This window comes from Orbicella franksi, chromosome 9, assembly GCF_964199315.1.
Source record: "Orbicella franksi chromosome 9, jaOrbFran1.1, whole genome shotgun sequence".
NCBI classification, from domain to species: domain Eukaryota; kingdom Metazoa; phylum Cnidaria; class Anthozoa; order Scleractinia; family Merulinidae; genus Orbicella; species Orbicella franksi.
In genome coordinates this window covers 30,038,139-30,055,419 of record NC_138153.1, presented here as the reverse complement: position 1 = coordinate 30,055,419, position 17,281 = coordinate 30,038,139, and the positions used below count along the sequence as shown (strand labels likewise).

The following is a 17,281-nucleotide window of genomic DNA, read 5'->3' as shown; positions in this document are numbered from 1 at the left end:
CCCTGGCCGAGGACATTGTGGTGTGTTCTTGGGCAAGACACTTTACTCTTATAGTGCTTCTCTCCACCCAGGTGTACAAATGGGTACATGGGCAAGCTAGTGATAACCCCTTTATGGACTAGCGTCTTATTTAGCGGAGAGGGGTGGGGGGGGGGGGGGGAGTAAACATATTCCGCGTTGCTTCATGTTACTGAAGCCAGAGATAAGCGTCGGCCTAGTGGGCCATGCACACGCCTCGGTGATGCAGACTTTATCTCACCTCTGCCATTTTACTTTTTTTTTATTTTTTGGGCTGAGAGAATTATTTTACGTTCCGTAATTAGGGACTGTTCTTTCTACCAGTATTGCTGTTTTAACTTAAAAGTAGTAGTGATAAAAAAGACAAATAACAAAGCAAGACAACACTCTATTGTTTTGTCGCTTCCCATCGTAAAGTTGAGCAAAAATATTGACGAACCTAAGATCAAATTGAGCCAGGAGTTCCTTTGCACACAATATAAACAACACGTCTTGAAATTAAAATAGAAATCTCCCTTCTTCTTTTTGAGGTCTAACTGGAAATCTTAAAAGAAGCCTCCTAAAAGGGCCTGTCCGGGAGTCGAACCCGGGACCTCTCGCACCCAAAGCGAGAATCATGCCACTAGACCAACAGGCCATTGTTGATTAGTAAGGCTAAACATAACGCCCAGTACCTACTACGGAAGAAGTGCGAAAATAATTTTCAGTTTAAAATCTTAATATCAATCTTTTGAAGTAAAGAATTGGTTCATGTTTAGTGTGCGTATATCGAGTAATGGATGCGCGAGGAAAGTTGGGAGAGCACGAGAGAAGCGAAATAGTTGTTCGAGGCGCAGCTAAAATGAAACTGCATAAGTCATGTAAATAATGAGTCTCAATAGGAATTACGTAGGATCAGCGTGTGCGCTATATATGTTGTAACGCTCCTTATACCAAGTTCCACAGCTTTTTGGTCTCACCAGTCGTCAAAAAACTTATTGAGCCAGCAAGAGACCGCCACCAATTTTGGGAAAAAGCGGCTCTGATGATCAGTAGACTAAACACCTACGTGGAAATGAGCAGTCTTGTCTGGCCTGTTGCTCCTCCTTCTTTTGGTGAGAGATGTCCCTGGCTCCGCCGACTCCTGGACATGCCCCCTATTGCTAACCTTATTCAAGATTTCCCAAACTGTGTTCCTATTGCATCGATCAAAGGGAAGCTGGCATCTACTTGCCTTTTTAAATTCCTCCCTTCCTTCTGTTGGTCACCTCATGTCCGGAAACTGAGGGACAAATTAAATAAGCGAAAAAAAATATTCGCTTTAATTTGATTTGGAACTTTCAAAAAGTGATTCGGATTTTAACATTTAGAGGTCGTAAAAAATTCGGCAATTCATTTTATTTCAAAATTCTTCGTAGCCAGCTCTGTAAACTTAAATTTGACATAGGGATTTAGGTAAAATAAAAAATTAATGAATACTTTATTTATACTGCAAAAAATAGATCAGCTTAATTTAAATATAACGACAGCTGGTATAAACCTATGTGCAGTTGAAAAAATGTTTCAAATAGTGTTAGCAATAAAAAAATATTAAAAACTAAAAGGGAAAATTTGTTTACAACAAAAACAACTCTTAACTGAATTCTACATTTATGCTGTATTCTGTCTTGCTCTAACAAATACTGGAATGTTTTTGACTTAAAAGTTCTTAAATTTAATGTCTTTAGCCCGAAATTCTTTAGGTAAATTTTTCCATTCTTTTCCTGCTGCAAATTTAAATGTAGATTGGCCCATAGCAGATTTTAAATTAGGCAGGCGAATTTCTCGGCTATCTCTTAATGACCTGCCACAAAGTTCTGATCTGAAATTCATATAACTCTGAAGTTGCGTAGGACAACGGTGGTTATTAACAATTTCAAACAGTAGCTGAAGACGCATTAAGATTATTCTCAAAGCTTTATTCTGTAACCGTTCTAAAAAATCTGAATTCTTCTTAGTGCAGGATCCTCATATGGTGGAAACGTAATCTAAAACAGGCAAACTAGTGACTTAACATATCTTCAAAGGGATAGCTGGGCCGTAAAAAGACGAAAATCTATTTAACAATTCAAAGGAGCTCAGCATGGTATTTTGAGTTATTTTGGCCACATTCAAAATTACCTTTAAATGGTAGGAAACCTGAAAATAACAGTTTAATAAGATAGAAAAACACCAAAGAGATAATGATAAACCATAAAGGAACAAGGATGGCTAAGGATGGAGGAGATTGAGACGGATTACAAACGACGAATTTGAAAAATTGACGCTAAACTTTTCAATATGCGCAAACCGTGACGTAGCTCCGTTAAGGCAGACTGCGGAAGCGACGTAAGATATGTGACTGTTCCAAGATAACGATGCATCAACTATCACACCAAAGTACTTAAAAGATCTCTTCTGGTTGAGAATCGAATCACCGCAGAATATAGATATCTACGGTTTAAACCAGACGCGCTACATCGCTTGGGCGCGAAACACCTCTAAAGGTATAGGGGAACCTTAAATCTGATGATAATTAACTTACGACTTACGTTATATGATGTGGGTCACACGATGGTGATAACGATGCTAAACTGTGAGATTGAACTCCCTCGAAAAGTTTAGCATAGAAATCGAGGAATAGGAACGATTGTTACCCCTAGTAACTCATTGCTCAGTTAGAACTGGACAACAGTCAGGTATCACAAATTAGCATTTTCATCATGTAATGAATTACGCTTGTTCTCGTTTTATGTAAACTTATGTGCACGAGCTGTCGTTCTGATACTTGTACGCTTTCAATTTATTTATATGAGTGAGGCAATATAACAATTGTGGCTTTTACTTTCATTACAAGTTTTCTTTCGTTTCGTTTGATTGTTACTCAATTTTATTTCACCTTCGTAGATCCGTCAATTCCTCGATTTCCGGCTCTCAGGCCTGGTGCATCATCAGCGTCATTAACTTTGGGAACCTAAACCTTTCTTATTTTCAGATTTTCTTTTCTGCTATATTACAGCCGAAAACCTCGTTATTTTTCGTCTATAAACTCGCAGTGATTCATTCGCTATCAGATTTCGTTTTCGTTTTCGTTTCGTGTCTTTTTTTCTTTTTGCTCTAGCGACTGAGATTATTTATTGATAAGTTTCGTTGAAGTTGCTCGGTAACGGATATCTCGTTGGGATCTATTTTTGAAATTGGCAAACTATGCCAAACTCAGTAATCAAGAATCAATTAGATTCTCTAAAACGATGTCTCTAAAACGAAATTGCTGGTAAGCTTAATTAAAATCGTTATTTCTTGACCATACCAGTCCTATCCTATCTTCTCAATGTCTAAAACATTTCTTCACAATAGCCAATAAATTGCATCTGAGAAATATACTTTCGAACAAGAAATTTAATAGGGCATGGTAGTTTTGCCAAGTAAAGAAAGCCTAAAACAGCTCAAACAACAACGACTAACTTATCCATCAAAAGATATTAAAAAGGTTAAAAAAAAAAAGAATCAAAATCAATATTTGATGGCAAACAAAGGTCAAACGCGTCATTCATAAAATGAAAATCCGTTTTTATGGTACAGAGGATCCGGAAAACTGGAAAGAAAGCCATCACAGAAAAAAGTGAGTTACACTGCACTTCTTGAACAAGAAGAAGTAATGCTGTCTGGGCATACAGTAGCTACATTTTTTAGTATCTTATGCGAGTGCATAGAAAAAAAATTGGTTTTACACGGTAAGATTTTCAAGAAGAATTGGTGTTCTTGGCTGAGCGACGTTGCCGTGACATTGACCTCTCTTTGAAATTTATTCTAGAATCTGATTGGCTCAAAATCAGTATGGTTTAGGACGTCCTCATAAACAGATGACCTGTTAAAAAAAACACACTTGACTGGTGTATCTAGCACAACTAAGATCGAGGATTCTACTGATCGAACCTTCAGAACCAGGCACTCGCGACAAGACGATCCTTAAAACAGCGAAATTCAAGTCAGAATGCTGTCGCGGGTGACACATGTACGAAACTCAAGGCTTTTCATTGCACTGCTGATTTCCGTCGTTTTCACCGTGTCAGTCATCATTTCCTTTTTGCGGAAAAACGACTTGTATCATCACGGCATTTCACCTGGTACACCGCAAGATGCTCCACAGAACGTTGCCCTCGCCATCAAGAAACAGTCGTTTGGCCCGGCGGCTGTAAAGGAAGTTGCGTTCACCATCAACAAAGAGTCATTTAGCCCGGCTGCAGAAGTTCCATTCTCAACAGCTAAAGAAGACACCCTTCCACACCGAACCTATTTAATATCCCGTACACGATACATCCAAACATTATTCCTTCTGATTTTGGTTGCAACTGCTCCAGACAATATTGATAGAAGGAAAGCTATTCGGAAAACATGGGCAAGCGATCCATCGATGAAAGTAAGATGGAAAACAATGTTTCTTATCGGTCAAGCGAAAAACAGTATACAGGAGGAATATTTGGAAGCTGAGAGTTTGATGTACAATGACTTAATACGAGGAGCACAGAGAGACACTTATCAAAATCTAACACTGAAGACACAAATGGGTCTGGAATGGGCGGCAAAATATCGCGACTTTCAGTTTGTAATGAAAACAGACGACGATGTCTTTGTCAATCCTTACAGACTGATGGACTATCTAGGAAACCCCGACACACCTAAAACTAAGCTGTATCTCGGATACGTGAGGCGGAGTGCGGTACCTCATCGGCAAGGAAAGTATGGAGTGTCCATGGAAGCGTACAATAAAACCAGATATCCTGATTTTTGTGGCGGCGTGGGCTACGTGCTATCGTCAGACCTTGTCCTGAAAATGGTGCAAATGTTTGATGCCAAGAAACCTTTGAAGCTTGAAGACGTGTACATAGGTACATTAGTGGAAAGGCTGGGAGTGACAGATGTGCGACACCATCAAGGATTTCGTTCTTTGCAGTTTGGACCGTGCAAATATTTCTCGGATACTATTGTTTACCATAGAGCCTCCATAAATTGCTTGGAAGAACTGTTTAATTTAGCGATGAAAGAAAGACTACAGGGTGAATTCAATAAATCCAGGAGTACGAAAACTGAAGAAAACAAACAACTGTCAATGCTGGTGAAACATGATGACACAGGACAAACTGAAAAAGTTTGACCGCGAATTTTCATATGAGAATGTTGTTTTTCTGGCCCAGGATGAAAATTCTTGTTTTTCTGCCGATATTCTTGAGAACATTCTTAGATTATATCGTTTACATTTCAGTGTTGGAATCTACAGGGGTATCATTGACTAGTGTTTAATGTCTAGATGACGTTGAAGCAATTTTAGAGCCAGACTGCAGGCAAGCTTAACATGCCAGAGAACTTCTTGCAGAAATGTTATTAGCATCGAACAAAAGGCTTGTGGTTTTGAAATTTTTTTCCTGCTAGTTTTGCCGTTTGGGGATAGGAATAGGTTTGTGCGGTTTAAATAAAAACATGTAACAGCACTGTTGTTACTGAAATTTTTCAACGACACAAAAGTATATTCTTTCAAAGTCTTAGCCTCGGGTTTATTTTTAAGCACTTTTAAAATTTAGCAAATTTTAGCCTCGATATTCTTATAGAATGTATCATGAGTAAAGAGAGTAAAGCCAAAGGGATTGCTTTTTCCTGTCCGTTCGGTAAGGTTTTCAGTCATATAACTTTTCGCCTTTTGTGCGTATATTTCTGATGTTAAGTCTAAATAATATGGTCATTATATTCTCCAGAAATAAGATGTAACATCCAAGAGGATTTCAAATTAAATATAATCAATGGCGAATATTTGGTTTTAGGCATCGGATAGACATGTATAACATTTACCGGAGTGTACTTTACCATGGTCGTTCTGTCCATTGGGAAATTATTGATTATCGCAATAAAATTCTTGAACTAATTCATGCATGTTTAGGAGGCGGTTTCAGTAGTGGGCAGTTTTGTTTTTTTGATATTAATATTTACCTACGTACATGTACGTGGCGAAAGGAACTGATTGATCGAGTGTAACAAAAGAGGACAACATCTTTATTTGATCCACTGACTTTGATTGGCAATTGGAGGAAATTTCGATCCTCAGAAATAAATTACGAATAAAATTTTACAGTGGTTTGTAAAGAGTTTCCATCTCTTCTCAGTTCTCTGAGGTTCGAGTAATTCACACCATGTAAGTTATAACTATGCATGTGTGACGTTATAGGATTGCTTATGTCAGAAACTGTAAAAATCTAGCGAATCTAAGACGACCACTCATATCTTAAAGTGGCATGTTGACCGACGTGCGAACAATACCGACCCGTTGTTTCGTATGCAAAGATGTTGGGTGATGCAATACAAACTGAATCACGAGAACCGCGGTTGTGAAATTAAGAAGAAAAAGAACCTCTTAGTGAGTTGTTATAAAGAAAAGCCTGTAGGGAAAAATTAAAGTTTCCACTACATGGATTCCAATCCCGATACAAGTTTCCAATTATTTCTGACAGTGATAGATTTCGTTGCGACTTCATAAGTTAGTTCCGTACTGAAGCGTCAACGATCTTATAATTACTTACTGGGGTTGAACCCAAGGGTCGAGCACAGCCGCTCAATGTTCACGTCTGGTACAGCTGAGGCTAATGCAGGGCCTACATGAGCCTCCATTGCAAGCTTGTTCCAGTCCAGTACCGAGAATACGATGATGGTCTCTTATTCAGAAACTTACAAAATGTGACATTCTGCTTCTGTTTTGAAAGATTGTTCATTGTTCCACCGAAAGATTCGTGGACCTGTCCGGAGATCAACCCAGGTGAAAATCATGCCACTAGATCAACAGGCTAGAGATACAAAAGACAAAGGCCTTGTTTTACTCCTTCGATTAGCCGGTGATATAACACCTGTTCTGTGATGTCTAAGGCGGTCTGACAATGCAACTCTGCTGTTGTGTCCTCGGGGGTTAAACCGTTCAGGTACAGCTCCAACAGCAAGTGAACTTTTCGGGAAGATAAGCAATTTCTCAATAGCTAAAATTGTAACAGACTGCCATATTCAAGAAGTCTTCGTGGCGCAATCGGTTAGCGCGTTCGGCTGTTAACCGAAAGGTTGGTGGTTCAAGCCCACCCGGGGACGTTTTAATTTTCTTTTTTTTCGTTTTTTTGCTTTGTGATCACTTACTACACAAGCGAGGAGGATACAGCACGTACAACACTTGCAAAAATGCTGCATTTGTTCATATTTTATTGTTGTCATTTATAAATTTGCGCTGTAAACGCAACAAACTTATGTTTTTATCCTTAGTTAAATTGGCATTGCTCATTTCAAGGATCTTTGATTAATCAGCTTTTGTAAACCAACGTAAAGGCCACGCAATTCCCGATGACCATAATTAATTTTAATCATATTTTATTCTTCTCCTTGAAACAGTGTCATAGCCTTACAGAGAACAAACCATGGCCTAGTTTTACTTGTTCACTCCTTCACCCCGGTCGAACCGCTGAAATGAGCTCCAGGCCCTCTCCTCCACTCCCACCAGTTTTGAATTATCAGTGCCTAGATAATCCATACTGGAATCTTCTTAAGAAAAGAGAAACTCTCCAAACTGAACAGATTATCTTAAGAAACAAGAAGCTTTCAGATTTCAGATTTTTTTTTAGATTTTTTTATTGTTTTGCACTATTTCTTACAGTAAATCTATAAAGAAATATGACATAACATTGCCAACAAGAACACAGAAACAACAAAAAATATACAACAAATAGTCACTGCCACATTAAGCTTATATTACTAAAAACAGTGCAAAGTGTATTACCAGAGGTAATTGTATGAGGAGACTGTTCGGGTTAAGAAACAGCTTGAGAATCTAGTAGGTTCAGTTTGTATTGTTATCTATTTTTATCGATAAATGTATGCCGACTGAAACTTCCTAAATGCAAATGATTTACCAAAAATCTGGAACGATGAACTCCTAGTAACAATACAAACTGTATCATCTAGTTGGCAGTTTGAATTTCAGGAGCTTACAACTGCTTGGTCCATTTTCTCTTTCTGGATCGAGAGGGCGACGCAGCACAGTGAAACGTCTAAAGTCTCGTCCTCGGCTACGGAACTTGCCAATAATTTTATCACTTTCTTCGAAAATAAAATTATCAATATAAGATGTAAACTGGAAGCTGCCGAAATGCCTGATCTCTTCTGTACTTTGGACAAATTAACGCTTGACTGTCAGTTAACTGCCTTCTCACCTACTTCAATCGTTGAACTTTCGGAAGTTGCACGCACTGTTGTGTCTAAGTCTTGTAGCCTGGACCCTCAGCCTGCCGTCTTGTTAAAAGAAAATTTTGACATGCTTCTACCTACGCTTTGCAGGATTGTAAACTTGTCCCTGGAATCTGGATATGTGCCTCCTTCACTAAAAACCGCCGTCTTACTGCCACTACTCAAGAAACCATCCTTGGACCACGAAATCCTTAATAATTATAGGTCTATCTCAAATCTCAAGGACATTTCAAAAATCATCGAAAAAGTTGTTGCAGTACGTCTTCAGGACTACTTGGAATCCAACCAACTTAATGAACCGCTACAGTCAGCCTACAAGCGATTTCATAGCTGTGAAACCGCTCTTGTACGTGTACACAATGATATTTTGTGTGCCATTGACGATCGTCACTGTGTTATACTCCTGCTACTTGATCTATCTGCTGCTTTTGACACTGTTGATCACGACATTCTTCTAACAAGACTGAAATCCAAGTTTTCAATCTGTGGCACTGCCCTTGAATGGTTTCGTTCCTATCTTACAAACCGCACACAATTTACCTTAATCGATGGAAAAAAATCACAGTCTCGTGAGCTTAAATGTGGAGTCCCCCAAGGTTCGGTCCTAGGGCCTATCCTGTACTTACTTTATACTGCACCACTGGCTGACATTCTACGGTACCACGAAATACAATTTCACTTCTACGCTGACGACACTCAGTTATATATCTCTTTTTCAACAAACAACGACGTCGAATTAACTAATGCAGTTGGAAAAATTGAGGAATGTTTGTCTGATCTTGACAAGTGGATGTCTCTTAACAAGCTAAAACTGAATAAGGACAAGACGGAACTTCTTTATCTATACTCGAAACACAACCCGTAGCAGTCTCTACCACCAATCCGTTTTGGTCAAGACATAATTGAGCCATCTCAATTTGCTAGAAACATCGGTGTGATATTTGACAGTACCATGACTATGCTTCCGCATATCAGTTCTATTTGTAAATCAGCCTCTTATCATCTGCGCAACATCTCCCGGATAAGGAAATTCTTATCTACGAAAACCACCAAGATCCTGGTCCATGCTTTTGTGTCTTCCAAACCCGACCACTGCAACTCTCTTTTGTACAATGTACCGAAGTGTGCTTTAAAAAAGCTCCAGTCTGTTCAGAACGCCGCTACCCGACTTATCACCTGTTCCCGAAAGTACGACCACATCACTCCAATACTGAAAGAATTACACTGGCTTCCTGTTTCTGAACGCATTAAATTCAAGATTATGTTACTTACCTTTAAAGCTCTTCATCAACAATCTCCTGTCTACATTCAAGATCTAGTAGCGTACTACCAACCTTCCAGAATCCTCCGATCATCACACTTATTACTTCTTAACCCCACGAATTTTCACCTGAAGACGTATGGTTCTCGAGCTTTTGCTGTTTCCGCTCCTGAACTCTGGAACAGTCTACCTGTTTCTATCCGCTCATGTGACAATCTAAGTTCTTTTAAATCTAAACTCAAAACTCATCTTTGTAAGAAAACTTATTATTCTTAGCGATTTTTACTTTCTATTACTTTCTTAAATGCACATTTTTAATTATTAAGATTAGTACAGCTCATTTTGGCGAATTGTACAGCGCCTAGAGCAGGGATGGATAGGCGCTATATAAATATTTATTTATTATTATTTATTATTATTATTATTATTAAGAAACAGTCAGCGTTTAACAGCTGGATGTATGCAATAGTGCGCACGCAAATTTAATTTAATAATGGTAATAGGACTGAGTGGAGTCCAATTCGGTCTGTAATCATACGAGTGATTGACAAAATCGGACGACCGCGAAGCGGGAGTCCGATTTGTTAATCGCGAGTATGATTACAGACTGAATTGGACGACACGATGTCCTGTTACCAATTAATCAAAACTATGACAAAATTCGAGAAACGTACAAACCATCGATTAAGCGCTGAACGATTAAACGTCGTTATGAATGCTGAAAAACACAGCAGTTTACTCAACAAAGTGCACCGCAACAGCGCGCGCAAAATGACGCGTACTGTCCAATTACAAGCATGACGCGTATACACTGTCCAATTAATGCTCAAATCGGGCTGCTGATAGCCAATCACATTCGAGAATTTTGTTATAGTTTTGATTATTGTTGTAATAATCTCAGGGCGTGGATGTCGCGATTCGCACAGGAGCCATAATCGGGGACGGAGACTGTTGGGATCCGCGCGCACCTATGATATGGGACAATTTTGCTATTTTTAGAACAAATTGCTCCACCCTGACAGACATATATGGCTCCCGGTTCGTATTAAAAAGAAATCGACTGCTGTTTTACCAAAATTTCGCTCATAGAGCTCATCATCACACGATAATGCTATATTCGTTCGGTTTTTTTTTTATGTTGTTCTTCATTGACGTCGAACAAAAGAGTGACTGTTAGTTGTCTAGAGATTAACATGGGGGACGTCAGAGGCTGTGGTGGAGAGATTTATGATGTGATGGAGTAGACCGCGCCGGATTATATTTGACTGAACTGCCTCGGAATGATCCGGGACCAAAGTCATTACCTTAACCCCATAATCAAGACGTCATATGTGCAATGGAAGCACAGTGAGGCGGTGAAGGGGCTTTGGGGATAGGTCATTTCTACCACAGAATTCCTGATTTGCAGAACGTCTTATAATAATTGATTGATCAGTTCGACTTAGAGCGGTTTTCAGTTGAGTGTCGAAAGCAATCAGTCAATTACTTTGGTTTTGGCTTTGGTTTTACTACGGCTTGAGGGCCAGGAGCCCAAAACTGGGTAATGGGCTCCTGTTGAGGGCAAAGTCTAATTGGTGAGCCGAAATTGGTTTGGTTTTGGCGACATTCCATTGAAAACCGCTCTAGTTTTAATAGCAAAAGCTACGTTTAGTAGAAAAAAAAGATACCAAAAAAATGAAACAACAACAGAAAAGCTAAACAAAGTCAAAATAACGAATGGAAGAAAAAAAAAAAGGCATTTATATGTTTCCGGCCGGGCTCGAACCGGCGACCTTCCGCGTGTTAGGCGGACGTGATAACCACTACACTACGGAAACATCCACTGAGTAGTAGGGGTACTTTTAATATATATATACACTATGGTACGGGACTTCGAAGAATGGCACGTGATAATCTTGACCAATGAGATTCTTCCATTCCAGCTATAGCAATGGCGGCCGGCGCAACAATGCAGGATGTGCACGATTTCGCTCTATTTGCTTGCAAATTATAGCCGAACGTTTTGAAGTCTTGTAGGAAATGTTTTTCTGAGATTGCATTCAGGTCATTTAGGGGTAGGTAAAGTTTTAGATAACATTTCAAACGGACATTTCAACAACGTGTATGCGAACAGCTGTGCCAGTCTAGCTCTCGAGTCATTTGTTAAAGTTTTTCATTTCTGTTTTGCTGAAAATTTAACTTCTTAGTAAGCTTTATTGTAAAACCGTGAGCTGTTTGTTATCGCGAATTCTCTTGCCCTGTCTTGTCTTGCCTTGCATAATTTAGTTTTAGTAGGGTTCTCTTGCTAAAACTTCATGTTGACTGCTGTTGTTTCTTTCTGGCTAAGAGGGGCCAACACGTTAACGTTTTTTGCAGGTCAATACATAGAATATTTTACAAATAATTCTTTTGGTTTGAAGTTGGAACTCATTGAATCCATCTGCCTGTTTGAGGCCTTACTTTTGCAAACATGGCTGACACTGGAAAGTTAGAACGCCAACTTAGAGTATTAATGTCATTCAACAGCTGTCAACAACTACTGGACATGCACACAACACAGGTGTCTAAACTTACTACAGCTGACCAAAGACTGTTTACAAACGTTCCATGTGTTGTTGCAGCCAATACCTTGGTTGGAAGGTTTAACTGATCAATCCATTTCAACAGCCCAGCCTTATAACTCCTTTAACTGACAAACACTGAAGATGACATCTGCTCTGGTTGTGATAATGATAATGAAAATGGTAATAATATTTATAGAGGGGGCAATCTCACATAAAGAGGTTTTCAGAACGGCCCTGTATATCAACAATAATTGATGTTGATGTTGAAGAAAACTTATTTTTCTTTTCAGAAATGCTTTCACCCAGGCATTCACACCAGGTGAAGTAAGAACTATTTACATAGATTTGGAGGACTGATATTGATATGTTTACTGAGATCATTGTAAGGGACATATTTGAGTATTTTAAGACACATTTTGTACCCAGCCATACTAATGAATTATATCTGCAAGATGGCAAGACCTTCACACCAGCATGTATCTGAACAAAGGAGTGAGTGTTGAGGGAAACTGTTATGCTGCATGGGCTGGCAAGTGAACTTCTTCATTTAACCAGGGTAATACTTGGATGAAGAGCTAACACTCAAAAAATCAGCCTTCCAAATTTGCATACTGCAGTTAATTTACCTCGATCAAGTTGAGGTTGAAAATGAGTTTTCTAGCATCTGCATAAACATTCAAATGCACCTCAGTTTTAATAACAAGCAAACTCAAACTCATGCAGGTACTGCTATGAATATTATTATGACAACCACCAGCTGACAACCTTGGAGACCTTTTCTGAAACTAATTTGTCCTGGAGAGGGCAGCTAAATACAGCCCACACTGTTCATTACAAAAACATAACCATTAGTAGCTTTTAGCTGTAGAGTCTCCATGTGATTGAAAGGCACAGTAGTGTGTCATAAAATAAGTTTGTAATAAACATTTCAGACATTTCATTGTAATTTATGTGTTGTTATTTGGTAAGGTTTGGAGGCGTAGTGGCCCAATTATTAGTGGACTAGCTCCTGAAGGTGCAGTCCAGGTTTGAGGCCTGGCTGGGAACATTGTGTTGTGTTTTTGGGTACGAAACTCAATTCTCACAGTGCTTCTCTTCACTCAGATATATAAATGGGTATGGGCAAATTTAATGCTGGGTGTAACCCTGTTGTTTACTGCCATCCCACCCAGGGGGAGAGTAGAAATTCTCCTTTTTTGCTTCATGCTACAGAAACCAGGATAAGCTCTGGCCAGATGGGCCACTTGGCTCATATGCAGACTTGGATGGCAAATGATTCTCAACCATAGAACAGTTTCAAACAAGATAAATAAAATCTGGAGAACTGATTAATCCCTGATTACTGCTAATCTGTTTTTAAATAGCCTGGCCATGTTGACTCAAAATTATTGTGTTTCATGTGCAGTTTCTGGGGCGGGGAGGGGGGGTACACCCTTATGCGACTGTATATTATATGTAGTTATCTGTGGCCTTAAAGAGTACAGGTTTTGACTATTTTGTTCTGAAATAGAGTGTGTTTTTCACTCTGGCTTGGCATTAGGTATTTTGTTTACAAGGAGTTATTTTATTCCCCATCACCATTGGCAAGTTTGTAGCCTTTCTCAAATGTTTATGCATCTGGAAGCCAGTTCTGGTTAGCTGCAGTCATATACTGCAGCCGTGTTCTTATTTTAGAGGTGTGCATTGACATATTGATTTCTGGCTCAGGTTTGAAATAGGTTATGTGTAATCACAAATTGTGGTCTGAAATAGGGTGCAGGTTTCATGGTTTGGGCTGCACACCCCCATCAAAGACTTTGGGGAATACCCTTCCCCCTAATAAAGGAGGCCACATTGGGCAGTGGGGATGGTGCAGTGGTGTTAGCACTCTCCCCCTCCCCCCACACCAATGTGGCCCAGGTGTGATTCTGGGCCAGTACCATATGTGGCTTAAGTCTGCTGTTGGTTCTCGCCTTGCTCCGAGAGTTTTTCTCCGGGTTCTCCAGTTTTCCTCCCTCAACAAAAACCAACATCTCCAAATTCCAATTTGACCAGGATAGAGGACCTGCATGAAAACCAGCTCAGGCTGATGTGGCTTCCTCTCTAAATATTGTAATTTATTTTATTTATTTGTTTTTACATTAATAGTTTATTTGCATTCAGTTACATAGATGGTACTGCTCTACAAACGAATGAAAGTAACAAGTATAAATATGACCCTAAAAAGTAGTTCATTTTGAATGAGCGATGGACTGCTAATTCATTTTAGCTTGACTACTGTTGTGAGATCATCAGTCTTCTCCACTGGGAATATAGGAAAATTAAGAAGAAAGCAAAAAAAAAAAAAAGAAAAAAAATCCTCGTTTTATGAACAGTTCTGAAAAGAAGAAACGAGTCTTCAGAGGAAATAGGTCTATTGGTCGTCACTGGAGACGCGGGGAGGTTCTGCCCTGAGGTCCAAGCCTTTATCCTTTCGTAGGACTATTTTGACAGAAAAGGTGTCCCATTCGTATACCCTTTATTGAAAAAGGTGCTCGTTTCACCTACCAACTGAAGGACACTATCTCTTTTCTAAACCCCTATTACAGGAGAATATCAAGCATTGCCAGAAGAGATGTTAACCGCAAAAACCAGTATCATTTATTGAGTTCCCGTTTACGTTGTACCTTGAAGATGATTTCCAGTCCGTACTGCGCAGTCTCGAGAGTTTATGTTTTTTGTTTTGTTTCATGTTAGACATCACAATAGGTAAACATTTCGTAACTACTTACATGAAGTAAATTCATGCGAAGCAGTCGAAGGATTTATGCCTCGTTTTGTCTCACATCACTTGATGAAACAACTTCGCAGCTGTAAAAATCAATGAAACTTTTGGAAAAGAATTTGAAAGGTCTTCAAGATAAGGATGAGGTTCGTAACGAATAACATCGATTCGCATTCCATCGAGTGAGATTTACAATGTTTGTAAACATTAGGATGCTGAGACTGCGCAGTACAGACTGAAAATCGTCTTTAATGACATATTTTCCTACCCTTTCATATGCCTCAAAGTTAAGTGTGAAATCCCTACATACCTGAAGACTGAAAAAGGTACCCTTTCGGACAGAGCCATCCTGTATTAAGGCCATTACAGTACCCTCCTTGGGCTGAAAGCACTTTGCTAACCATTCGTTACCTATTAGGTATGTTACGCCGCAAAATGTAATAATCGCCACAAAATGTAATATTAACGCAAAATGTAATAGGAATCGCCGCAAAATGTAATACTAACGCAAAATGTAATAACAAAGTCAACGCGAAATGTAATAACTTTTCAACGCAAAATGTAACAACTTTTCTAACGCATATTGTAATAACGCAAAATGTAATAACGCGAGAACGACATGTACGATATCTCGAAACCAGTATTATGACTTGGCCAACGTTATCCTGACGTAGGTAATACTGTGACATGTAGATGAATTGAATATTTGGTTCAATTTGATGTATAGGTTTTGTTTCCAAAAAATTAAAAATGTGCAATAGCTTTCAGTTTGAAAGCTCTGTGGATCGGAATCAGGTGGAATATCGGGTTGTAATCCCATCATCCTCCCACAGTCTTCAACTCCAGAGATAGTGTTTTGAATAGGCACCAGGTTGTTGTTGAAGGGTGTGGTGATTGAAATATTTGGTACAGTCAACTCAAAACTTACACACAAAAACAATTATAGGCTTTAATTCGAAAGAAAATTCGGTTATATTACGGACTCTTGCTTTTACAGACTTACCCGCGACACATGTCCCGGTCCTGACAGTGCAATTCTTACCCTGTTTAAAGTCAAAACAAAATGTACGATTCGGAGTAATTGTCCTTTAATAGCGAAAGACCGTGATAGCGGGCTGCGAGAAGACATTTCATTGATAACATTTGCTTAACAATGATAACAGAGCTTTATTTTCAGATTGACTTAATTTGTAAAAACTCTAGCGCAGAAAATATTTGGACGTGCTGGACAAACCTATTAATTGCATTAAGACCAGAAATTTGGTCTTAAAAGTTGAAAAAAAAAGCAACTAAAAGAGAAATTAGATCATTAAAACGGAAGAAATGAATCCGGCTGCTGTCTGTTCTGCGGCATTTTGTAATAACTACGCATTTTGTAATACCTTACGCATTTTGTAATAAAAGTTGCAGCATTTTGTAATTACCTGCAGTATTTTGTATTAAATGAAAACGACGTATTTTGTGATAAGAGTTGCAGCATTTTGTAATAAACGTTAGTCTACGCAATTTGTAATAACGTTGGTGACGCAAATTGTAATAAGTCTCTTCACACGATAATTTCACGAAGCATACAGATTGGCTGGATTCCCTTCAACACCAACCTGATGGAAAATCGGTTATTATGTTAATGTAGGATTTTTTAAAACTGAATATGAGTACAGTATCTGCATGGGTATTTGTACAGTAGATGCACGCGAAAGTGGGTAAATTACATTGCAATGCTAACACTTTGAACAGAAGCTTTATTTCTATTTATTTTACATTATCATATTTAATTAACTCAATAATTAATCATTACATTTTACATGAAAATTATCTTGACGATCACTTATGATGTGAGACTCCTTTGTCAATGAATAAACTAGAACTTGAATGTACACATTTGCTGTGTGGCAAAATTTAACAACGACACTAACGACAACAACAACAGCAGTCCATGATCATGTCTTTCCATGTCTTACTTTCGCCAGAAAATTTTCTTAATTCGAAACCAGCCCAAACCTAGGGCATATAGCACAAGCCAAGCATTGTGCCAACGATTGCTATTGAAGAAAGCTTTCAACTCTAATACCAGTCCACTTGAGGGGCCAGACGATCTGGTGGTCCATGTTCTTCATATATCTTTTGCAGATTCCTTGCAATGCAACAACTTGACTTCGTTTCCAGTGGTGCGAGCCTCAGATAACGACTAAACACGTCCATCGCAGAAAGGACATAGCGGAAAGTCTTACCAGCAAACTCGACGAGTTGAGTTGCTTGGTCAAGTCTATCAAATCAGTTTGGTGCTGTGAGTGTACATGTTTAGCTCTGACAGGTTTTGGTAAGACTTTGTTCTTAAATACCGCGTTGTAAATACGATACTTGATGTTGTTCGAAGTAACATGTCGTATCTGCCGTTCAGTAAGTCCCGCATAGCTATCTGCGGCTCTATGTTTTAGCTTTTTATATCCC

General features: G+C 38.9%; 1 protein-coding gene and 3 non-coding genes across 4 annotated transcripts; 2 read left to right on the top strand and 2 right to left on the bottom strand.

Annotated features, from left to right (window-relative positions):
- Positions 1-583: 583 nt before the first annotated feature.
- Positions 584-655, bottom strand: Trnap-ugg (transfer RNA proline (anticodon UGG)). The gene has a single exon. It is a non-coding gene; the product is annotated as a tRNA-Pro (tRNA).
- Positions 656-3,637: 2,982 nt separating this feature from the next.
- LOC145498623 (beta-1,3-galactosyltransferase 5-like) lies at positions 3,638-5,170 on the top strand. The gene has a single exon (XM_081478521.1). It carries the CDS (start codon positions 4,010-4,012, stop codon positions 5,168-5,170), a length of 1,161 nt encoding a protein of 386 aa, XP_081334647.1. The 5' UTR covers positions 3,638-4,009.
- A 1,893-nt stretch (positions 5,171-7,063) lies between these two features.
- On the top strand, positions 7,064-7,137 carry Trnan-guu (transfer RNA asparagine (anticodon GUU)). The gene has a single exon. It is a non-coding gene; the product is annotated as a tRNA-Asn (tRNA).
- A 4,151-nt stretch (positions 7,138-11,288) lies between these two features.
- On the bottom strand, positions 11,289-11,361 carry Trnav-aac (transfer RNA valine (anticodon AAC)). The gene has a single exon. It is a non-coding gene; the product is annotated as a tRNA-Val (tRNA).
- Between the last annotated feature and the right edge of the window lie 5,920 nt (positions 11,362-17,281).

Coding starts and splice junctions, on each gene's coding strand:
- LOC145498623 (XM_081478521.1), top strand. CDS start 4,010: ATGCTGTCGCGGGTGACACATGTACGAAACTCAAGGCTTTTCATTGCA.